Source organism: Penicillium chrysogenum (assembly GCF_028827035.1).
Source record: "Penicillium chrysogenum strain IBT 35668 chromosome Unknown utg000002l_segment0_segment0, whole genome shotgun sequence".
Taxonomy (NCBI): domain Eukaryota; kingdom Fungi; phylum Ascomycota; class Eurotiomycetes; order Eurotiales; family Aspergillaceae; genus Penicillium; species Penicillium chrysogenum.
Window position 1 is genome coordinate 1230253 of NW_026622750.1, and position 23638 is coordinate 1253890.

At 47.4% G+C, this 23638-nt stretch overlaps 7 protein-coding genes across 7 annotated transcripts; 4 read left to right on the forward strand and 3 right to left on the reverse strand.

Annotated features, from left to right (window-relative positions):
• Nucleotides 1–373: 373 nt before the first annotated feature.
• Nucleotides 374–1123, forward strand: N7489_004030 (uncharacterized protein; the record flags this gene model as incomplete). Its single annotated transcript, XM_056709782.1, has 1 exon — nt 374–1123. One exon carries the CDS (start codon nt 374–376, stop codon nt 1121–1123), a length of 750 nt encoding a protein of 249 aa, XP_056568203.1.
• Nucleotides 1124–1836: 713 nt separating this feature from the next.
• Nucleotides 1837–7215, reverse strand: N7489_004031 (putative VPS9 domain protein; the record flags this gene model as incomplete). The annotated part of the gene is made up of 3 exons (XM_056709783.1): nt 1837–5432; nt 5499–5814; nt 6532–7215. 3 exons carry the CDS (start codon nt 7213–7215, stop codon nt 1837–1839), a joined length of 4596 nt encoding a protein of 1531 aa, XP_056568204.1.
• A 346-nt stretch (nt 7216–7561) lies between these two features.
• On the forward strand, nt 7562–9138 carry tim44 (protein translocase subunit TIM44; the record flags this gene model as incomplete). The annotated part of the gene is given in 3 exon segments (XM_056709784.1): nt 7562–7942; nt 7957–8405; nt 8463–9138. The coding sequence occupies 3 exon segments, from the start codon at nt 7562–7564 to the stop codon at nt 9136–9138; spliced, it is 1506 nt and encodes a 501-aa protein (XP_056568205.1).
• Nucleotides 9139–11188: 2050 nt separating this feature from the next.
• N7489_004033 (uncharacterized protein) lies at nt 11189–11742 on the forward strand (the record flags this gene model as incomplete). Its single annotated transcript, XM_056709785.1, has 4 exons — nt 11189–11192; nt 11253–11362; nt 11468–11557; nt 11608–11742. 4 exons carry the CDS (start codon nt 11189–11191, stop codon nt 11740–11742), a joined length of 339 nt encoding a protein of 112 aa, XP_056568206.1.
• A 627-nt stretch (nt 11743–12369) lies between these two features.
• On the reverse strand, nt 12370–13247 carry N7489_004034 (carbon-nitrogen hydrolase family protein; the record flags this gene model as incomplete). The annotated part of the gene is made up of 2 exons (XM_056709786.1): nt 12370–13169; nt 13226–13247. The coding sequence occupies 2 exons, from the start codon at nt 13245–13247 to the stop codon at nt 12370–12372; spliced, it is 822 nt and encodes a 273-aa protein (XP_056568207.1).
• Nucleotides 13248–13774: 527 nt separating this feature from the next.
• Nucleotides 13775–15666, reverse strand: N7489_004035 (uncharacterized protein; the record flags this gene model as incomplete). The annotated part of the gene is made up of 5 exons (XM_056709787.1): nt 13775–14023; nt 14088–15270; nt 15324–15394; nt 15464–15534; nt 15606–15666. 5 exons carry the CDS (start codon nt 15664–15666, stop codon nt 13775–13777), a joined length of 1635 nt encoding a protein of 544 aa, XP_056568208.1.
• Nucleotides 15667–20419: 4753 nt separating this feature from the next.
• Nucleotides 20420–21602, forward strand: N7489_004036 (uncharacterized protein; the record flags this gene model as incomplete). Its single annotated transcript, XM_056709788.1, has 5 exons — nt 20420–20549; nt 20617–20737; nt 20786–21017; nt 21159–21422; nt 21456–21602. Coding segments are annotated over 5 exons (894 nt in total), but the record flags the coding sequence as incomplete, so codon positions are not given.
• Between the last annotated feature and the right edge of the window lie 2036 nt (nt 21603–23638).

Here is a 23638-nt window from a genome sequence, read left to right on the forward strand (position 1 = left end):
TCTCGGAAGGAATTTCTTGTGACGCCTCTTATCCATTATGTATAGTGTCCAAGTCTTTCCAATGCATATTCCTTTATTCATATAGCTTCAACTTATATAGTCCACGGTTATAGAGCGGTGTCAAAAGCGGTCTAATATCAGTCACAGCTATAGACCTTCGCACCTGAGGCATCCAATGACAAATATGGAAGGAGCCCTACAAGAGCGCTGCTTTGCTCGCTTCATTTTGTTTCTTCCCATCGTCCAACCCTTACATCCTCGTCTCCACATTCGGAACTATATTTGATGGTATGTTGCCTCCCTGACACAAAGAACACCATCTGAATTTATACCCAGGTACGAGGTCACTATTTGATACATCTACCAAATCACGATGGCTATTCACCAAGTGAACCCCGCGCATTACCTCGCAGGTTACATGGTCCCTCGTTTGTACAAGGAGCTCAGAGTCGGCAGTGGCCGTGTTATCCCCACGGAGTTCACTCCTCCGAGTCCAGAAGACACACCGCAGTCATTGTTCCCACACTGCCCTAAAGCCACAGCAACGGACCGAGTCCACCGATTCATCCGTCTCAATCACGACAACCGATCCGTCGAGGACGAGTTCCTCATCTATACAGACGGCACATGCATGGACAACGGCAGACCACACGCCAGGGCGGGTTGTTCCTTCGTTTACAACGAGTCTACATCTGGCTTCGCACGCTTTCCTCTGGAGTACAAGGGGCCCACTGGCCAACAGCACCCAATGACAATCGACCGCGCACAAGTCCGTGCCGTCGTTGCCGCTCTGCGGTATCGAGACTGGGCTGCGGATGGCTTCAGTCGTCTGATCATTGCAACGGACTCGGACTACGTGGTGGACGGTATCACAAGAGACGCGCATGAATGGACCCAGTTCAATTGGACCACACGCGCTGGGGAACCAATCAGGAACCGGGATCTTTGGGAATGTCTTCTCGGGGAGGTGGAAATGTGGGCGGAGAGAGGGATGAGCATTCTGTTCTGGCGGCTCCCTAGAGGGTTGAACATGAAGGCGGATCGTCATGCCAAAGAAGCTGCGTTTATGGAAAGACATCGTGAGTTTACCGATCTGGCTGGTATCAGCAATGTTTCGATCTAGAGGAAGACGATTCACTGCTGTACTGGGACTCATGACATGCCGAAGGAAAGGAGAAAGAATTAACTGGGAAACGAACGATGAAGGCTCTGTCCCGATCAGAAGGCGAAACGAAACCAACGCGATAAATACATGGACCCAGTCTCTTGGGTATTAGTTCTATATATCTTAATCGATCACAATACTTCAGGTCAAATGACGAGCTTATACAGCCTTGGTATGTCTGTTTGAGTAGTCTATTTGGTGGGGTTCCTGGTAGTCCTTCTGGTAATCTGTTTTAGTTGTCTTATAGCCGCCCATTGAAAGCCTGGCTGATAATGTCACTTGCATCCATGAATATCTCCACGCTATATTTCCAAGGTTGGCTTATATACTATGCACACGTAGGTCTCTCGCCTATCTACTTGAGTGGCTGTGTAGCCGCATAGAAACGAATACGCAACTTCCGATAACAAGAAAATCAATGATCGTTACATTTCATTGGATTGTCTCTGAGCTACAAGAAAATACAAAAAAGGGAAAGTCCCACCTCCACGCGCCTCGCTATTCCAGTCTGGAGACGCTTCAGACATAACACCGACAAAGATTAAAAACAAATACAGAAGCAAGTCCTCGAACACATGTCCGCCATGAGATGTACAGGTAGGAAATGAGAGCCGACACAAAAGAAAACATACAAGTCCTGGAGATCTATCCGGATATAATCATCTTCATCTTCATGCATTCATATCGCGCACACTGCGCAGGCACCGTTCAAGGCGTTTGCCGCGCTCCTTTTCGCGGACAAGGGTATCCTTGACAAATGTTCGGATGGCCTCGCGGCCGACCTTTTCCCGCCACGAGGTCCAGCCAGCGAGTTCGCCAACCACAACATCCTTGTTCCATGAGACCTCCTTTGCTAGCCGAGTAGACTCGGCTTCGCCATCGCGAATCTTTTGTTCGAGGTCTCGGACGGACTTTTGGCGGGACTCCTCGAAGCCTGGCAGGTTTAGATTGAATTTGCGGGGGAGGGAGGAGGAGAGTAGCGAGGAGCGAGAGCGAGAGATATGGCGGTTTGTTGAAGAGAGGGAGGACATAAGGGCCAGTGGACGGGATAAAGAGATGAGGATTGCGGCCGTTGTGTTGTCAATAGAAGAAAGAGCTGCCAAGTACTGGAGGAGAGGGGAGGAATCCGACCTAGAGGTCGATAGGTAGGTGGCGTATCGAGCGAAGGCTTCGATATGTGAGACTGGGAGTGCATTGGTGGGCGCTCGGAGTGTAGCAAGGATAGATGAACATATCATCACCGCATCAGCGAGATCGGATGTTCCATTCTGCAGCGCATATCCCCGACGAATCAGGGACCGCGTGTTGACATGTACACCGCGCACCATGTCCTGGGCGTGGGTGATAAACTGCTCTGTGTCGCGCATGCCCTCCAGTGAGACTGGCGCATATTCATCCGCGATGGTCTCTGTGAGCACGGCAGCCTTGCTATACGATCTGTCTGCAACCATCTCAGGCTGAAGTTCCGGAACGAGGAAGAACTCCCACAGCATTTCGTGAGTTGAAAAGGTTGGGTGGGCAAGAAGGGTCTTCAGGAACCGGTCCAGTCTTTCTTGGAGATCATGGAGCACGGACCGCGATGGCTTCGAGTGGATCTGGAATGGATTCCGGAAATCAGAGAGAGACGGCATGTAAGATGCTGGATGTTCCACTGCAAGCCATTTGGCCAGGTTCTCAAAGTCGGAGAAATTCCGGCGACAAGTCGTAACGGTGTATGTTGTGGATCCGGGCCGCGACGATGTCACAGATTCAGTTGGGGGAAATGGCGCGCCGGATTTGAGAATGAAGCGCACGGTTGCATCCTCGACAAAGTACGACCGCACAACTGTTGTGACACGACCCGAGGGATCTCCACAGGCCGATGGAGGATGGGACAACAAGATCAAATCATCAATGCGATTTCGCACCTCATCATCCTTGGCCAATTCCACAGCTGTCAAACCACGGGCTTCTTTGACATGGACGTCGACTCTTGGGTCTAGGAAGAGAATGCGAACTTGGTCAACTCGCCCGTACTTGCTGGCCATCATTAATGGCGTAAATCTCTTGTCATTAGTCGCATTGGGATCGCAATCGCTGTCCTGCAATATGCGCCGAGTAATCTCAGGGTCACCAACAATATGAAGCAGTGTATTCCCCTTCGTGTCGACATGATCGTCAAGCTGAAGTGGTTTGTTGACACCTTGTGTCCGTTGTGCTGCAGTCAAAGCGGCTTGAACCATTGATTTGTATTCCGGATGATCATATGACCGACAGAGTGCAAAGAGAGGTGTTTGTCCGTGCTTGTCTCGTTGTCGCCATGGGATGATGCTACCAAGTCTCCCCAGGAGCGAGGGTGTGCTGAAAAGATAATGGGCAACAGTGCGACCGTGGACGTCGGATTTTGTCAAGTAGGACGCAACCACACTGGTGTCTGTCTTCGCAAATAGGAAGTCCAGGAGAATCTTGACTATCTCAATGTGTGCGAGCTGCACCGCAGCGTTTAACAGCGTGGTCCCATCGGCGTTGGTGTCTTGGATGATTTCTTCTAAGGGGTAGTATTCTTCTAGAGTCAACAGATATTTCAAAGCCTCGGGCTGACGGGCCTCCACTGCCATCATCGGTATGGAATGACCAGCAGGGTCTTGGGTTTTTGTCAAGGTCTCTATCGAATTGTCACCTTCAATGCCACTGGCCATAGATCCGAGAGTTGCAGTCCTGGAGATGAATGAAACGGCCGATGATTCTGATAGGCTGCGAACGTCCATTGAGACCTTCTTGATTGGACGGTGCGGGTGAGATTCTTGGATAACCGAAAGATCATCCCAGGTTTGGAATGGGAACACATGGGATAGCGGCGGTGCATCGACAGCAGCTTCATCCAGGTATGAGTCGCCATTCGTATGACTCGCGTAAGAGTGCCCGAGAGAGAGATCATCTAGCTCATCAGATTCATCCGTCTGGAACAGTACAGACTTTCGCTCCGGTTCCGGTGGAGTCGTGTCGTCTATTGATTCATGATCCTCGTTTGGTTCGAGTATGGACTTCATATCCGGTATCCTGCCAGCCTTTGTTGCTTGCCACAAACGTCTGTTCCGAACGCTGGCACGCCGTAATCCGGCGGAATCGGTCACGAGATACATCAAAACAGCCTCAAATGTACTCAAGGCATATCCCATCTCGCCATTATCCACGTCATCGATGTAAATAAAGTGCTGCATGTACAACAATCGAGCTTGGAGATGCCGTATTTGAGAACGAATGACAACAACAAGCAACAACGACACCAAGACATCGGCGTTGATCGTGACAGAGGGAGTTCCCTTCTCAGATGCCAAGCCACCCATCTGATCATAACTCCCAGGGAAGGAGATAACCTTCACTGTTTCAAGGAGAGTATTCAGCATATCATGGGGACAACGAGCGTCATTGATTTTTCGAAATTCTTCCACGGCTCGGCCAAGCCGGCGGGTGAGTTCTCGTTTCCCTTCACGTCCACCTTCAACAGAGATTCCGACCTGCGACACATCAATGCTCTCCATCTGGCGAATGCGGGAATCCAGCTCTGTGTCCTCTGGTTGGCGGAATGAACAAAGACGGGGGAAAAGTAGTGGCTCGTGAACTTGCTCGGCGACATAACGTTCTATTAATCGCTCTACTAGAGGACCGGTGAGATCAGTAGTCGCGCCGAGCAACGATAATTGTTGCTTGTCAACGAGGCGGAAAAGATCAATGGCAGCAGTCACCGCGGTTTCTAAGCTTCGACGCATCAGATCTTCGTCGTCCTCGAAATATTCCTCGGAGTTGAACGGCAACCGTCCTCTGCTGCGCGACGACCAGCTGCGAATGGAAGAGCTTTCGTCTGTCCAAGACTCGGCGCGGGACAACTTGTGGGCGGATTCACTGCCGGATGCAGATGGCGATCGTGAAGGAGGAGGTGGCAATGGTTTACCAAGTTCTTTCCCAAACTCTTTGAATAATCGTTCCAGGCCCGGATGCATCTGTCTGGCAATCATCGGATAATTGGCTAGCAGCTCCCCGAAAGTTTTGATCTCTTGTTTTGGTGGCGTCCCAATTGAATCTCCGTTTCCATATTTCTTGTCTGGCGTAGTTTGCCCGACGACGCTGGTATCAGTTCCAGGCACTGCGGCTGGTAAGATCTTCGCAGGGTCATACGTTCCGATCAACGGGCGAGAGACGTAGTAAATCAGCCATGGGCGCGATTCATTGGACGGGCTGTAGTACAGCACGTCGGAGAGCAGTTGAGCTTGTGTGAGTGATTTGAATCCTGATGAAAATGACCGGTGTTAGTTAACATAGTTGGGCGAGCGCATTTACCAGCAAGTGGTCTCACCTTTGTTGCTGTACACTGAGTTGTCCTTGATGATCACCGTCCTCCCATTGAATGTGGTAACCTGCTTCGCTTTTCCTCGATTTTCTCGCACATTATTTTCCTCTTTGGAATTCGCAGAGCCAGTATGGATTGGGATGCGAAGCACATGGCTCCCTAGGAACTCTTCTGACGCGCAAAGATCAGAGTATAGCAGGTTGGTCTCCCGGTCGCGTGAACCGATGAGAGACTCTGTCGTTGGAACTAGCAAGACCTGAGGCGCACATGCGACATCAATTAGCCACTCCGGTTGATCCGACAACATGTTCACGGCCTCCACCTACATGATTCTCGATCGGTATACACTGGCCCGGGACGGTGCTTCGAAAGAAGGCACGGAGGAAAGGGTTTAGAGGGTGCATCCAAACGGTTTTGGACGGCCCAGTCGAAAGACTCCAGCAATCATCAAGCCGTCCGTATCAAAGCTCCGCAGCAGGGGATATGTGCGCTGTAAGAGTTCGCGGGGAAGGGCTCGCACCCAACAGGCAGCAACGCAATATGAAGTCAGAGTGGGTTGTTGGATTTAGTGGATAGAGCTGCGAATAATCTTGAACAAAAGCACAATGCTAGATCGCAGAAAACAAGAAGCCACAAAGATAAGAGTTGTAGCAGAAGCACATGTTGTCGCGGGTGAATCCAGAACGTGATCGACAAGCTGATGGGCGCTATACCGCATTGGGTAATTCTTCCAATACACTCCGACCTAGGCTCTTAGACATGAAGATTCTCTGATATCCTAAAAATAGCCTACCATAGTAAGAAACCATGCATCGGGCCTAGTGTCCATTTACAGAGGCATTGCAGGTGAAGGTGTAATCCTGTCATGATATTTCTAATATACAGAGAATAGATGGCGACAGGTATGCCATTAGATAAAAACACAAAAAGGACAGCCGAGGTCTCTCCGCACAATGCAATCCAGTGCAGCACACAAGCTGCCAATCCAAAACAAAAACATGATTCCTCCTCTAGAGGGAACTCAACCCAGTCTACGCACGTGTCTGCTGCGAGTACCACCAAACTTGAGTCGAGTGGAGTCGGTCACTCGCGCAACAAGCCCCCGGAGGTGTCGTCCTTCGTGGCCCAGCAAGACCTTTGTGAACGCATCGCGACCCTTTCCAAACCCACGGTACACGACCTCCAACCGCTCGATCTCCATCAGGAAGCCCTTTTCCTGAATCTGGTTCATGACATGAGCGGACAGTTGGTATGCCGGGTCAAAGCCGGAGCGACCAGCTTTACGGAAACCTATCTGACCACATCCGATGGACAAAAGGGGGCTGCCGTTTGGTCGCGTCAAGGTGAGGATTGTGTTGTGCTTGTGGCAGTAGACGTGCAGGTGGTGGGGAGGAGCTCGGTCGGCGTAAGGATTCTTGATCATGTCGGCTTCGAGGCTTTCAGCCATCCTGGAGTAGTCAGAGCTACCGCGCGAGGAAGGTGCGCCTGATCTTTTGCCCTGCATCATCTGTGTGATTGCAGAAAGCGGCGATGAGGAACCGGAAGGTGACTCGGGTTCTCGATTTAGCATCTGTTTCTCAATGTCGCTTCCATCATTGCGCTTGAAGCAGGTCCTTTGGTGGGAGAATGGACGCGTGATGCTCAAGGAGGAGATTCGAGGCTGAGATTGGCGGGATACCGAAGGCAATGCCTTGGTCAACTTGCTCATCGAGAAGGAGCTCATTGTGGTGACAGGAATTTGCAGCGACAAAGGACGGATATCAAACGATGAGACCAGCACTCGATTATAAACAGCTGATCAATTGAACACAAGTCGCCAATGCAAAGTGCCGAAATGACCACAAAGCGCGGGTGGTGTAGAGCCGTTGTCGGACCGAAGGGAAACGCTGGAAGTTTTTCGAAGTCTTGGCATCTGCACTTTTTCCCTTCCCCGAGATCTTTGCCTCTTCCCCATCACCTTCCTCGTATCGCGTCCAGGCTGGGCTGGAATCCATCTTTTCCCTACTCATATTTAATTCTATTTCGCTCTCCTATCCTGTCAATCTCTTTAGAGCATGATTCCGGCAAAAATGTCTGCGGCACGAGCCGTTTCCTTGCGGTCTCAGGTACCGTCTCTCAGAGCATCTTCTCTCCGGTTGTCTCGCGCCGCCTCATATTCATCCGTGTCAGCTCAACCATTCACCCAGTCCGCTAAGAGCCACCGAGCCATCCTTCTATCCCCTTCTTACCCCGTCTCTCAACTTGTCTCGCCGTTCGCCGCTCTCCCTTTGACGCGGTCTTTCCACGCCGGAACTTCCCTTTGGCAACAGCAAAAGCAACAAGAAGGAAAGCAGGGCGAGGACCAGAAGTCCGAATCACAGGGCGAGGAGTCCAAGGAGGAGAAAAAGAGAAGCAGGAAGAGAAGGCTCCGCCACCACCCCATGGAGATAAGTCTCCTTGGCAGGTCTTCCGTGAGACTCTGCAGTCCGAGTTCAAGGCCTCCAAGGAATGGGAGGAGTCCACCAAAGCGCTGGCCTCCTCAGCTCACCAGTTCACTGAGAATGAGAATGTCCGCCGTGCGCGGGCTGCTTACGAGGCTGCGTCAACCGCTACGACCTCCAAAACCTCCACAGCCTTCAAGACGACCGGTCAAGTCATTGGGAAAGGAGCTGCTTGGACATGGAACACCCCTGTTGTGAAGGGCGTCCGAAAGGGTGTCAACGCAACCGGAGAGGGCCTTGAGAAGGCCACGAGACCCGTTCGGGAAACCGAAGCATATAAGAGTGTGAAGGAAGCCATTGATGATGGCAGCAGCTCGCGCTACGGTGGCTGGGTCGAGAAGGAAGAGCGTCGCAAGCAGCGACAGCGCCGAGAGGAGCTGGAGCGCAAGGCTGGAAAGTATACCCGCGTTGAGGAGAGAGTTGAAGATCCCAAGTAAGTTTCGACGAAGATACCGTTTCGATTTTGGCCTTTCTGACTGACTTATTCTAGTGCCGGCACCAACATCACCATCCACAAAGATTCTGCCTGGAAAGACTCCTGGAAAGACTTCAAGGACTCCAACCCCATGATGCAGAAGCTCTTCGCGATCAAGGAGAACTACAACGAGTCCGAGAACCCCCTAATCAGCACAGCACGCAGCATCTCCGATCGCGTTGCTGGCTTCTTCGCCGAAAACGAGACCGCCATGGTCATCAAAAAGTTCCGGGAGATCGATCCCAACTTCCAGATGGAGCCTTTCCTGCGCGAAATGCGTGACTACATGTTGCCAGAAGTCCTTGACGCTTATGTCAAGGGAGATGTAGAGACACTCAAGCTCTGGCTCTCCGATGCTCAGTTCCACGTCTACGCTGCTCTCGCGAAGCAATACACCACTGCCGGACTCAAGTCGGATGGTCGCATTTTGGATATCCGTGGTGTGGATATTTCTCACGCACGTATCTTGGACCCCGGTGACATTCCCGTGTTCGTCGTCACCTGCCGTACACAGGAGATCCATGTCTACCGCAAGATCAAGACTGGTGAGCTAGCCGCTGGTACGGATGACAAGGTACAGCTTGTCACCTACGCCATCGGATTGACTCGTATCCCTGATGAGGTTAACAACCCCGAAACTCGTGGCTGGAGATTGATCGAGCTGCAGAAGGCTGCCCGTGACTACATCTAAGAGGGCAACTTGTACCTCTCCGTTCTATACTGCCATTTTTCTCTATCTTATTGTTGGCATATTCCCTCGTGGACCTCACCCCCTCTTGCATCTTGACTCCCACTCCACCCCTTTCAACTGTACAATACAACTGTTTGATATCAAGCCAGGTGGATCCTGGCACCTGTTACGGTTATGCCTGTTCCAGTGACTGCCAATTCTGGCTCTCGCTGGTTAATCGGATTTTCTTTTCTTCATGTATTAATGCTTCGTTCGGTCTGACCTGTTGTCTCAAGTCTTCCTCTTTCGGACTTACCGCTCAGTCCGCTGAATCTGAATGTTCCATCCTTCTCATAGACTAGGCCGCGTTGGATTTTATCTGATGGCATTTCTCTGGGTCTTGAGGTGTTCTGTTGGCGTCTTTGCATTTTATTTCCACTCTCCCCTCGCCACCGTGTATGACTGCATCGGGTTGCTGGTTTTGGTTTCTGTTGGGACTGGAATTGGTCCCAACGTATGAGGATTCTTGAAAATCGTGTAAATATATAAAAACACAGTTTGGCCTGAGTCATTTTGCGTGTATATTGTAGTTATCTTGAGAGTATCATGAGTCACCCTCTCTAAGCTCTCCTTTACTTCGTCTGAAGGATATATATCAGGGCTACGGCAGTCTCTAACTGCTAGTGCTCCAGGTCGAATTTTCCGGCTTCAATTTTGCCCTTTCACACCACTAGTTACTATTATTTATTTTTGTACAGGTTCTAATAATTAATTCCTACAATAACAACTCCTGCAATAAGAATAAACGGCCGTATAAGCGGCCGCAGCTTCGTAGTGGTATTCTTAGGTAGTCTTCGATAGTCTCCAGGGCTTCTATGTCTTTTTAGTGGCCTTTTTTAATAGTCTCCTTGAGTAGACTTTATAATACCTGCCCGTTATATAGATATCGGGGATTGGCAATATGATCCCCCTTAAGATCTTAGATTGGCCCCCACTGAAGATGTCTGAATTTCTGCACCGCCTTCCTGATTACATGCGGCCATAGATTCTGCCGTTATATCCACCACTTCGTTTTTTTTGCCATTGTTCCTTCCTGCCCACTTCTAGTTTGTATAGTGAAAAGACATGCACTGTGATCAGGAATGGTCGTATATTCTGCCTGATTTCTAAATTAACCTACTCTCTGGGCCTCTACACGAGCTTTTTCGTCCACGTCCATGACTCTGGTTGCGTGACGTTAACACAAAGGCGGTGTAAAAACTAGAGGTAAGGCAGCGGAAGGCAGAAGCAGGTGTTGAGGCCTTAGAAACAATCGAACCGAGTTCCATGTGCAAGCGGTAATAATCTTCGATGTACGCCTTCAGCTTGTGCAAAACGGACTGTAAATCGATCGGTGCACGTAGATCAGAGAACCGCTCAGGCAGAATTGTCCACTGTCGCTGGTGCGCCCACTCCGTACAATGAAGCATTGCTCGGTGTATTAGTCCTTGTAGGACCCTCACTCCTGTTTTCTCCCACTCGCTGCTCAGCTATATCCGATAATTCTTGGTCATCGTTGGAGGTTGCTTGGGTGTATTTGATCCTATAGATCAATACGAGGAGGTGATTGGACGATAGGATATCCATTTCGGAAAACCCGTGGGTTTAAACTCTGATTTGTGGGGACAGATATGGTTCCCCCTAGAACGGGATCTGACCTTGGCTGTGACGACTCTGGCGTAAGACGGAAGAAGCAGAAGAGTATTTATAGTCCCGAGGAAGACTATAAGGTGTGTCAAATACTGAGAGCTACCTAGCTAATACCTAACCTTTATTTACTTTATATTTACTTTATTTTATCCTCACTTCATCCTTAAGCTATCCTCACTTTGTCTTCAGATGGAGACATCGTTGACCTCTCGTCCGTGCGCCTTGAGGGGAAAGGTGTACCAGGCAAACCGCACCTGCGATTACACATTACAGTGCGGAAAAAAGGCTGCCGCAGATAAGGCGTATGGCCACTAACTTGGTCCTTGTTGAGGCGAAGAAGCTTGACCTTGCTAGCCAAGGTGACGACTAGGCCTAAGGGGACATGGGTAAGCTTTATCGACTTAGGTTCGAAATTGGTCTTTACTAACCATAAGTTCTGTTTCTAGCCTGCGTCCAGCAGGAGAGAAGGACCCAGCCTTTTCGAAACTCCACGGTTTACGGCCTAAGTACCGATGGCGAGGAGTTTAGTTTTCTTCGGACCAACCAAAGGAGCGACGTATATTATTAATTGCGAAATCTCGATACGGAATTGGGATTGATCCTGATGTAAGTCCCTCAATATGCGCTAGTTTCCCGATATATACTAACTGCGTGACCATAGGCTGGATGCAAGTTTATTGTATTCGGAAATAATCCTGGGAGAATTGGTGGTACTCGTCTTAAGAGCTCTGCTCGAAGTGGCGCCGACCGCGTGAGTCCCGACCTCCTTCGTTGACACCTGCGTATGTGCCTGTACCGCAGACTGAAGGCCAGCGCCGAACCGGATACATTATGGGAGGAGGATCTGGCGAGGATCCAATTGGCAGTATTCTCAGGCAATCAGATGCGGCTGAACGAATGGAAGTTGAGCTTTTCACGCGTCTGGAGGATTGGTAGCGTGATGCGTTCAAAATGATGCGATTGTTAGAGTAGTATCTTTCTCAAACAATGAATCTTCACAGTGATGTTTCCGTTGTTCGCTAAAGTCATGATGAAAACTCCCGGTGGGAGCTATTCTCGCATCACGAGCATGCTAGCGTTCATTATGAGGGAGGCGGTGTTGCAATTGCCTCACACGCCGAAGAATTCTTCGAAGGATGTCTCGATGGAGGATGAACCCCCGGCTCTTCCGCCCGATGTGTAGTACGCGCCACAGCGGAGAGGACAAACAGAAGTTGGCCCTACTAATACTTCCCGAGGGAAAGGTATAGGAACCTGCTGACCTCGACAACGTGAACTACGCTAAGTGGTTCTACATTGGCTTACGGGCTCTGTTCGACGAGCATAGGGGGTTCCGCTCTTATAACCTCTAAATGGGTGCGAGGATCCATATCAACTGTGGACATCCCCCGCAGTGAGGAAGATTCGGAGGACCTACCAGCGCCGAACAAATTCGAGCAACTCATAGTTGAAACTTGTTTCGCAACGTGCGTACGTATTCTAATGTAGAAGGATTGTGCATAAAGTAAATGGTAGCACAGCATCATCTCGCATAAACTATACCGAAGTGATTGATGTTATACATTACCGACTGTATCCATAGTGCCAATCGGGCTTCGCAAGGTCCTCCCGAATTTTATAAGCCTGTTCCGCCTCTTCTAGTATATCCATATCAACAGAAACGATTTTCAATCCCTCGTCACAACCCTGGAACTTGTCCAAACAACCTTTGAACGGCACCGCGATCTGCGAAAGACCCGCGAACCCTTCATTAGCAGGACCGGCAACATTGCAAAACACAACCGCGCAAGTATTCTCAAAAGCCCGACTAACAACAGCAGCATCGAGAAAATCGCCTTCAGACCTCGGATTATGCTTCAAGCCCACATCTGAAGCATCACTCAGTTTCCAAAATGCAGGGACGATAATCATTTTCGCGCCCTGCATTACCAATTCGCGGAATGCTTCCGGGAATGCCAGATCCCAGCATATGAGCAGCCCAACTTTACCGAGAGGTGTGTTGAACGCAACATGACGCGTGTCGCCCTTTGAGCTTTTGACGTATGCCCGCTCTGGGTGCCAGAGGTTCTTCTTCTCGTATCTGCCTCTGATACCTCCTTTGTTGTCGATGAAGTAGGCTGCATTGACTATTGTGTTGTCGGCGTGTAGCTCGCCCAGACTTCCTGGGACGATGCAGATATTGCATTCCTTGGCCAACGCGCAGTAGTTATCGAGATAGGTCTTCCAATTGGAGCATTGTTGTCTGATAGTGGGGTCGTGGCTTGGGTAGAAGTCGGCGAGATGGTATTCAGGGAGAACGGCCAGGTGGGCACCCGCGGCGGCTGCATTGCGAATAAATGCTTTTGCTCGTTGGTGGTTTGATTCTATCTCATTTGGCTGCTCGAAGTGTTAGGTCCGGTAAGTGGCAGGATTTACTGACTGCAGGACTTGCCTTTGGACATAGCTGTATAATAGCAATATTAAGGGTAGTCATATTCTCAGACGAGGTACTGTTGATTGCTGGTCAAATTGCAGCTGGATTGAGATAGGGAGATGAGTAAAGGTGGGTGGACAGACTGGAACCTCTTTTATAAGCAGCAGGGATTTTGTAAGTGGACCATGACAGAATCGATAGCTGCAATTCCCGATCCCCGCGTCGGGTAGTACTTCCTGAATAGGTTAAGAGCTTCTATCGCTTGCTGTAACGCCATCAGTGCATACATTTAGCCAAATGTCTAACGCATATCCGAAGTATGTCGGAATTCTGATATACCATCATGGGCGAAGAAGAGAAGAGAGTAACCAGCCGGTCCCCTATATAGGGATATGATGGGCATGAATAAAGGGAGACGCAGAGACCAGGAAAGATGAAGGTAAAAAGTTTTTATACGGCCTTGCCAAAAGGACGCGCTTCGCTGCGGCTTCCCTCGCATCATATCCGGAGCCACTTGTATTGACGACTAAATCCGAAAAATGCCATATAAGCTAGCTAATTTGATCTAGACCTCAGCTGCTTCTTGCTATAATGGTGATATGTACTAGCCAGCTTCGCTCGAAGCATCTTCCCATAGTAAACGAAGAACAAATTACCCAAGAGAACAACCGTAGAAATTAGGCCAAATGTCACATAGAACCATGAAAGGCCCACCCTATCAACCCAAGGGGTTTGAGCGAAGATAAAGATCGTGGAGATGAGGTTGCGAACGAACGTGACTCCCAAAACCGAGTCCGCAATGATCTAAGACGAGTGAGATATCAGCAATTGGAGCCCGAACCGAGCACTGGAGTATCCCGTGTCTTACATCAGTATATGCATCAGTCAGATACGTCAATGCAGCACTGCTAGGAGGAACGATTCCTACGGCACTAATACCAAGTCCAAAGGCAGGCAGCAGCCAATGTGAGCCATTGTTCAGTCCAATGCCAAACATGAAAAGACCCGCCGGAACCAATGGTGTAAATGCAATAGCTAGCCAAAGTCGCATCTCTGGCTCGAAAACGCCGCCGTTCCGTTTCGCAAGGGTGAGGGCTATCGAATCACTCAACGGCCCGCAAATCATAGCTCCTATAGTGGTGCCAATGAATGGAGGCACACCCATTAGTCCGATTTGGGATGCGTTGAAATTATACGGCGGTAGCGTCATGACTGCTGAAAGTGTGGTTACCGGTACCGTTGTGCACGCAGTCATGACTCCGTATACTATTGCCATGAAGAAGACACCGGGGATGCTGAAAAGGATCAAAAATGGCTGGTAGCAATGTTTTGACACTTCGGATAACGGTATTAGGGAATTCGTCCACAGTGCGAGTTTCTGCCTATAAGTCTTTTCGGGAATTGAGTAGTCAATCTGGAGTACTTCAGGCATTGGTTGGCAATCTTGGGCCAGATAAGACTTATCCACTGCGGTTCGTTCGAGATCCTCTTTGTCAGGATGGGGGTTGGAGCTCAATTTATTGGCAACGGGAATCCCATCGATGGGGGAGGCATCAAACATGGTCTCCTCGTAGAGGAAAATGAACACCACAAGGCCCGCACCAAACAGTATAGCCATCCACCACCAGACCCAGCGCCATCCTTGAGACTGAGTGATGAAGCCACCAGCTAGAGGTGACAGGGTCACTCCGACAGTCATGAACCAGAAGTAGATTGTATTAGCGAGGCCGCGCTGATGAACGAAGTAGATATCAGCCACGGTCATCTGCACCAGCACTTCTGCAAGAGCTCCCACAATGCAGCTCAGTATATTGACCAGCATGAGATCAGTCACTGTCTGCATATTTGCAGACCACACACTGATTCCACACTGGATGGCAGTGCTGAAAACGTAGATTGGGCGGCGCCCGAATTTAAGAGCAAAAGGTACCAAGAAGAGACCGCCGATACAGAGCGAACCACATCCTGCAGCATAGCTATCGTTTAGGAGCGCGTAGCTAAACCCCAGCTCCAGGTTGAGTGGGCCCCAGGTTACTGTTGCCACGTCGATACTTTGTTTTGATTAGCAGTCGTCCATTGAAGGCACTGGAAGGGGGAGGCTCACAGGGCCAGTACCATCACAACATAGTAAGACACGAGTGCAAAGTTGAGATTCTTACGCCATAATGGCCAGTTCTAGAGGAGGAAATCGAATGTTTAATTAGCGGTTGGGTCCTTCATTTAGTCTTCGTCATGGGTTCTTACCAGCGGGTCATTCGGGCTACTTGTAGGTCTCGGCTGATGGACTACCTCAGAGTCTCCTGGCTGTGAAAGATCTTTTGTCGTGTCAGAGTTTTCTAGCTTGTCTTGGATTGTGCCAGAAAAACAATGCTTTGTATTGCCGCACCTTCAATAAGGACAGTCCCAGGCGGCCATGCTGGATCAGGGACTGGTTGGTCAGGTGACATTGCTGTAGGAGGTGGCCGAGTGGATGAGAGGAGAGTTGAGTGGAAAACAAACAGAACAACTCTTAAGGATTGTGACAGGCAGGTGACGACAAGTCAAGCACTGCAATCTTGATACGTCCCCTCATGCTGGACATGGGTTTGTTATATGATATTGGTCTTGGAGCGTATATCTGCTGTTATCAGAAATGATTTCACAAGCGTACATTATCAAGGTTGGGAAGATCCACGGATGGCATTCTGCAGCCAATCCACATCAGGAGGCTAGGGGCGGTGGACCGCGCGTTGTCTTGAAGAGGAAGTTTGAAGCAACAGCCAATTAACCAGTCTCAAACAGTTTTATCAATTTTTATGTGGATCTATAATGCGGGGGAAATTTAGGCAGAAAAGCTTGGAAGCTCCCGAGGTCGGGGTAACCCTATCAAGATTGCGGAGTAGTTCCGTTGAGATTGTGCTCTACAACACTTGATCTAAGCAGAAGCTGTAGCCCTTAACACGCTTCAATTGCTAGAGAAGCGGGTTATGTCGGCATGGTAACGAGATATAACTACTGTTTTTCACATATCATAGAATATTCTTATTGCTACCAGCAGTCCGTATACCGACATTCTCTACATAAGTATCTCGTATCCACTGTATTGACTGAAGCTTCTATAGCAGTTTAGCTTTCCAATGTCCTAAATGCCCAACCTACAACTGTTGTAGGTAGAAACGCCAGATCGATTTTGACCAATAGCGGCAAATTGCGCTTCCCCGCTTTATCAGACCCAAGGACCCACTAATTCCAACCAATTACCATTCAGTTTATTGGCCGGTTCTTGTGGACCTGGGCCAAGGTCTCTCGGGTATATATCATGAAGCCTCCTGACCGTATCTACTGTCCAATATTCTCAAAAGGAAACTTCTAGAGATATTGGAACCTTAAATATTCCGGCTTCGCAAGAAACAGGACGTATTTTACATCCTCCCTTGTTTGTTGTTCGAACATATAACATCATGCCAAACTGGGATATGGCCCTAGGCACCAAACAGGAATCTTGGTTTTGTTATGGTCTAGGGATAAAGCCGTATTATCCAGTATATGACATCTATTTCAAGATGGAAGACTCTTCGTGTCGCCACAGACCTCAGCATGTCAAGCTCAACATTCTGCTGAAGGAACGATAATCGAAGATGACGGAATATTCTATTGTGGGGTCCGTCACTAAAATAAGCGCACCGGAAGATGCAAGGACCATTGACCCGGAAAAGCGCATCGTCGTTCCCGAAATTATCAACGCCTACATATCCTACACTATAGACAATACTTACTCAAAGCCGGCCTTATTGGCATCTCCCCTACCACCACTCAAATGGCCCACGATCTCCAGTTCTTTCCTATAGTGGGATGATTTTCAACGCAGTGATGGTTGACCTGTAACCCTTTCTTCGCACGTAACAATGCCATTGTCGGAATTTCTGTCTTTCATACAGCACCTAACAGTCCCTAGCAACATCGCAAGTGAATTATTCATGGGTAGATGGAAAGGAGTGAGACGAAGTGGCTGAATTAGTGACAACAGGACTTATTACGCAGTGAAGTATTGGAAGACGAAAAGTAGGCCTTGCCAAATATTCCGGGACATATCGTTTGGTCCGAATTTCTAGTCCCATACTATCCGTTAGGTATTACAGCTTATAGCAGCAAGGATGAAAAAGGCAGACAGTTGTATTGGGAGAAAAAGAGCGAGCTGTCATATCCACGAAGCAGGAACCATCCTCAGAGCCATTGTCAACTTTGCACGTTATCGCTGGCATAGGATAAACTGCATTTTTGGGGTATGTAGTCGACCGTCTTATTTTCGGAGTAATCGTTCAATTTGTTCTTCGCCAGACACTTCGTATCCATATCTGTGTTCAGGTTTCGAGTTTCTTTTGCTCTTTTTCAAGGTCAGCGTCCAGTCTTGATTCTTTTATCATCATTATTTACCTCATTGCTTCAAAGGGTTCTATCGGCAATGGTTTCGTAAACGTGTCAGTGGCTTTTTCGTAGAATTGCCGCGTTAACTTATAGGGCTAGCTCTATAGCCCTCTCCGCGTATATACAATTTATATTCGTTTATAAAATTGTCTACCTACTTCGTATATCGACTAGTCGCGGTGATCTCTTAACGAACCTCCTAGTGTATACTACTATAAAGCTATTCTCGTACTTATAGTGATAATTCTATCTATTTCTCTATATTAGATAAGTATTAGATTTAGCTCACAATTAATCTATCGATTAACCGGTTAAGACTATAGTTCTTAAGGATTAAGGTTACTATTAAGTTTAAAGTTAGTTAGTTTTAGTAGGAAAATAGGGAGTGTATAAAGACCTAATAACCTATATATAGCTCCGCGTAATAAAAGAAATTAAAGATATAAATAGAAACCCTATATAATCTAGTAAACTAAGAAGGGGGAGAGTAAGAAAAGAAAGGAAGAGATTAATAATCTAACTAGTAGAGGCTAGCTTATATACTAACTAGCTAGTAAATAATAGAGGCCTTATATCTAATAAACTAGGTATTAGCCTAGCTACTATAATATACCCCTTTAGGCCGAGCTTTATCCCCTAAAGTTATATTTCTTAGGGATAGATCCTACTCCTACGCCTACTCCTATATCTAGACTATCTAGCTATACTAGACCTCGAAGTTATCTTTATTCTAGAGAACGTCCTAGAATTTATAGTGTGATTCAGAAAGGATCGCATGGTTTTATATTAGACGGGGAGTACTAAATACCTATATACACCCTGGTACGGGGGCGTAAACCGTCCACTATGGCAAATACCATAGTGGACTAGGACTGAGTCCGTACGGTCACGTGACCGGTTATATGACCTCACGTGACCGTAAGTGAGCTTACGGATCTCATCCTCCCCCACTAAGCCGAAACTAGTCCTAAGTTTCTAAACGTCTAAGTATAAAGCTATAAACCGTAGACCGCGCGGATTAATATTAATCCGGACATCCTAGACACCGCCGAGAACTAGTGAATAAAGGTTTAGGGCGGTGACGTTCTACTAACGTAGCGCTACCTATAGGCGCTCTATAAACTATCGTAAACGATAAAGCGACGTGAAACGATATAAATAAAGGAAAGATAAAGAAAGACCCCTATATACGTAGTAATATTATAGTAGAATTGCGATTTGCTGGCCCGCCGCCTGTTTCGGCGCCCCCCTCCGTCGGGTTTAGCGCCTTAGGACCGCCGCCCGATCCGGGATCGCGTCCATCCACTTAGGGTTTAGCCTGTCCGTAACGGGTTTGGCGCCTCACGCTAGCCCCGATCGGGATCTGCCGTCTCGCACCGCCCGTCTCGCGACGTCCGCCATCTATATAACCCGCGGTGCGTCACTCGACGGTGATTCTCTTCTTTCCCACACCCTTTCCCCCTTCCCTTTCTATTGTGTTCTACCGTCGCCATTCCCTAGTCGGTTGACGTGGCCCCTATCAGCTGAAAAACCCTAGGTCCTAAACACAGCCTACTTCCCCACTCGCGGAAATTCGAACGGGTCGGTCGGTCTAGCTATACGAGTCACCCGGATCGCCCTTGATTTCCTAGTTCTATATAGCTCAATACATTCTTCGTTTTATACTATACGCTATATAGGGTCGCTGTTTTAACCGATATAGACATCACCCTCGGACTACTTGATAACTAGACATTTAAAGAGTAATATAGGAGGACTACTAGCCGCTCTTTGTCTTAGGCTTCGGTTCTCGCGAATACCACGTAGCGCGCTATAGAACGGTCACCTTTGCTCTTTCAGCCGACCCCTAATTAAAAAACCGGTAAGTCGCTCGCTAGACCCGCTTCCGCTCTCTATCTAACCGTAAAAATGCCTTAAGGAGCTCTAGCGCTAAGCTAAGACACTACAATTATCCTAATAATATAAAATTAATAGCTTATATAATCGGCTTACGTGATCGGCGAATCCTAGGCTACCGCTCGGATTAAGGGGGTTTTTCTTACCAATCTCTTCCTAATCTATCGATTGTTAGCTAAGGTATCCTAGAGGCTATAACGTTATACGGTAGATACTACGAACCTAAGGCGCGCTTTAACGAGGCCGGTTAGCTAGATTCGCCTAGAGAACTCTCTAGTGATCGCCCGACGTAAGCAGCGAGTAGTATTAACGAGGTAGTGCTATCGCAGTTCTCGGTTATATAGGGTCCGTAGGGCGATATACTATATAATTCCTTAGCTAGTAATACCCTAGCGGCGCCTAGGTATTAAAAAGGATAACTAACCTCTTTTTCCTATTCTTTAGATATCATTTAGAATAGACGTAGATATACTAGCCTAGTGACCGCTACACTCTTATTTAAGCTTACTTCATTCTCTATTAGTTTCTATCTCCGCTATATCTCCGCTATATCTTACCACTTTCTAGGAAATAAGGGTAGATCTTAATTAAATCGAGTTCTACTATAGCCTAAGTCGCCCGCCGCTTTCTACTAGTGTAAAAGGCGTGCCCCCTAACTACGCACTAGCTTATATACCACGATACCTCTAGTAGTCTTTTCCTACTAGGTTCGGCTTCTATCTAGGACCGTATAAGGTACCCCTAGGATAGTCACCGCCACTAACCGGTATAACTTAGGAGTGGAACATATTTAACTTCGAGATCAATTATATTTATAGACCCACTCCGCCTAAAATAACGAAAGATATCGAACCCCTAGTGATAATAGATATACTAGCTACCTATGATATTCTGTTAGATCGTGGAAGTTCCGCGCTAGCTTTCTTAGAGCTAGTGCTATCGATAGACTCCGCGGGAACAATTCCGTGTCCTATAGGGCCAAATCACCTAGACCCTATTCCTCCTAATATACGAGGAGATGATCTACCGGGTAAGTTAGTATAACATATTGAAAGTCGGCCATCATTCTCTTATTATCTAACTTCTTTTTATTATAGACGCTATTCCTAATACTAAAGAAATCGAGACTTCTCAACTCTCGTGTACACCCGCACCCGTGCCTATACCCGAACAAGCGAACTATATCTCTAGTAACCTATCTATAGTGGGTGATTTTCGGTAAGAATTAGCCAAGCGGAAGTTATCTACTATAGAGCCCTTAGACAGTGGGGTCTACGAAAGTGATTCGGAGCCGAGTCAGATATCTAACCTAGGTAAAGATCTATACTTAAGGGTAAATAAGGCTTCGGGGCGGGCTAAAGATCCTAGCACTACTAAAGACACGTTAGCCACATCTAGCCCGTCCTCTCCGCCTCCGGATCGCTCTATATCAATATATTCTCGAGCTCGAACGACACTAAGTTCCAAACCCCCGATGCGCTACCCGTCGATAGCTATAGTTATACCGTTAACGTCTTAGAAACAAGGAGCCGCTAGGATAAGTATAAGGGCCGCTATAGTAGTATATAAGAAGCGACTCCGCTTAGATCGAGGCACTAGTATCCACTAAGACGGGAACACCACCTATAATATAGTATAGCCGTGTCAAAAGAGGAAGAAAAGGAGACCTTCAATCAGGCCACTTTCCGACCCTTCGGAATCTTCCGTTCCTATTTTATCTTATTACTCTAGTGCTATCCACGGTATACACGGGAGTGCTATCCTCACGGTCGAATCTAATACTAGTCTAAAACCGGTATATTTCTTTACTTTCGTACCCGATCCTAGCCCGATACTATCTCGAGCCTATATAGCGGTTATCCTAAGGAAACATATATATACGTCGGACGAGAATACGCTACTCGTGCGGCTAAAGGAAAAAGAGGCAATATTATAGTCTAAGATTACAACTCACTTCCTAGGTCGAAACATATCATCCCTTCAAGTTCACTATTCTACCAAATTACGCCATAAGGCCAGCTCTCGGTCTAGAAGACCGAAGAAACGCCAATATGAGAGGCTATACTATCGGGATATTTCTTAGTTCGCGCCTATCGACCTTTCGCTATATACAACGTCCTCCGTAGCCATCTATTTCAATACAAGCATTAAGGGCGGCTTTGTGTACTCTGTAATATTCGGACCTATGAATTTCCTATTCCGGTTGGTTTTACTATTCTGAGTTTAGCGCCCTAATACGCCGTCACGTAACCTCCCTTCAATTCCTAACTAGTATAGAAAAACCGATCTCGCCCTTTCCGCCTCTTTACTCCTTCCTCTTTCCCTTCACGCCCTCAATACTACACTTATTGACGCCCCCTTTCTTTCCCTTCCGCCCCCTACTAGAAATTATATATTAGCCTTTAACCGGACTAGACTGCGCCAAAAACCGCAATTGGGGGCAAAACCTCGCCCCAACCCCGAACTACAGGTCCCCATTAGGGCCCTAAGAAAAACCATATTGCACAAAATGTAGGTCTTGGCATATATAAAACAGCTGATTCATCCTAAATAGATTACTATTATTTACCACTATTCTGGTCACCATTCTATTCGATATGATATTTTTGCTATATAACGGACGAAATCAATAGAAATTTATCTGTATGCTTAATAATTGACTAAAGTAATAACATATTTCTTACATTTTTACTACTCCTAAGCGTAGGGGGCTAGCTACTATATAGTGTAGTAGATTGTTCTCTAGTTTATTATAAAATACCTATAAGCCAGCTACGCTAGTCTGGACGGGTAAGAAAGGCACCAAAAAAGCATAAGAGATTTAAGATCAACTTTTAGTGAAGGAATTAGATAGTCTTCACTTTTCGCTCACCTCGTCCTCTTTTTCGGTCTAAATTAATCTTTACGTTTCTCTAAATCACCTTCTTTTTCTAAAATATTACCACTAGAATACCTAAATACTATATAAAATACACTAATTATACCTTTATATATTATAGGCCGGGCTATACTTATATCTACCTAAAAGTGGGGATTTAGGTCGCTAGACCCCCTTTTTAATATTATTCTAGATTCTAATCGATAGGCCCTTAAAGTAGCTATAATCTTTTAGTAGAGGGGCTATAATTATAGGGGATTGATACAGCCACCCCCCCTTGGATCGTAACACCCCCCTGCCTGGGAAACCAGGCATTAATGTTACCGCCTTCCTTATCGGGTGCGACACCGAATTCTGCCATACTTTCTGCCGGTGCAGAGTTTTCTGCCATATAATTCTGCTACCACCATAGGAATTCCGGTTTATATAGTAAAAAAACATGCATTTTGATCAGAAAAAAACGTATATTTCTGTCGAATTAAGCTTTGTTTATATATATAGGTTAAATAAGCTTCTTAACCAGGTCCCCGCGCGCGCTATCCCCGTCCTCGACCCCGTCCTCGGCCTACACTACTAGTTTCACCCTCCTCTGCCATAGTTACTCCCCGTCTATGTCCCTGTCTATATCCTCGTCCCCGTCCTCGACCCCGTCCTCGTCCTCGTTCCTACGTAAGCACGTGTTCGAATCCCGAGGGATCTCGCTAGGTGGATCGATCCTATATAAGGGGATCTGGTGACGATAGAATAAACTAAGTGCTTTGTTAGGTACTACTTTGCTAGGTAGTGATTTGCTAGGTAGTGATTTGCTAGGTAGTGCTTTGCTAGGTAGTGCTTTGCTAGGTGGCTGACTAGGTGATAAAGTTTCTCGCTCCTTATAGACGCCCTCGTCGTCGAACCTAGAGGGGATCTTAGAGTAGAAGGATAGGATTGATTGGTGGTGTAGACACACTATATAAATGCTAATACTAGTGGAATAACTCGGGGTCGAGGCTATTATCCTTATCTTTATACGCCTTAATAATATAAATATATAGGAAGCCAGCCGTGTTCTTCGAATTATAAGTGTATACTAGTGGAATTGGAGGTTTACCTTCCTATCCTTCTAGAAGATATCTATCGTGAATATCCTTAGTATATTAAATAGCCTTAAAAGAGACTCGTCTAGGTAGTAGGCGGTATAGTTATAAAACACTAGTTAGCCTTCGAATCTTATTATTCTCGATCTTATTAACAATCTTAGC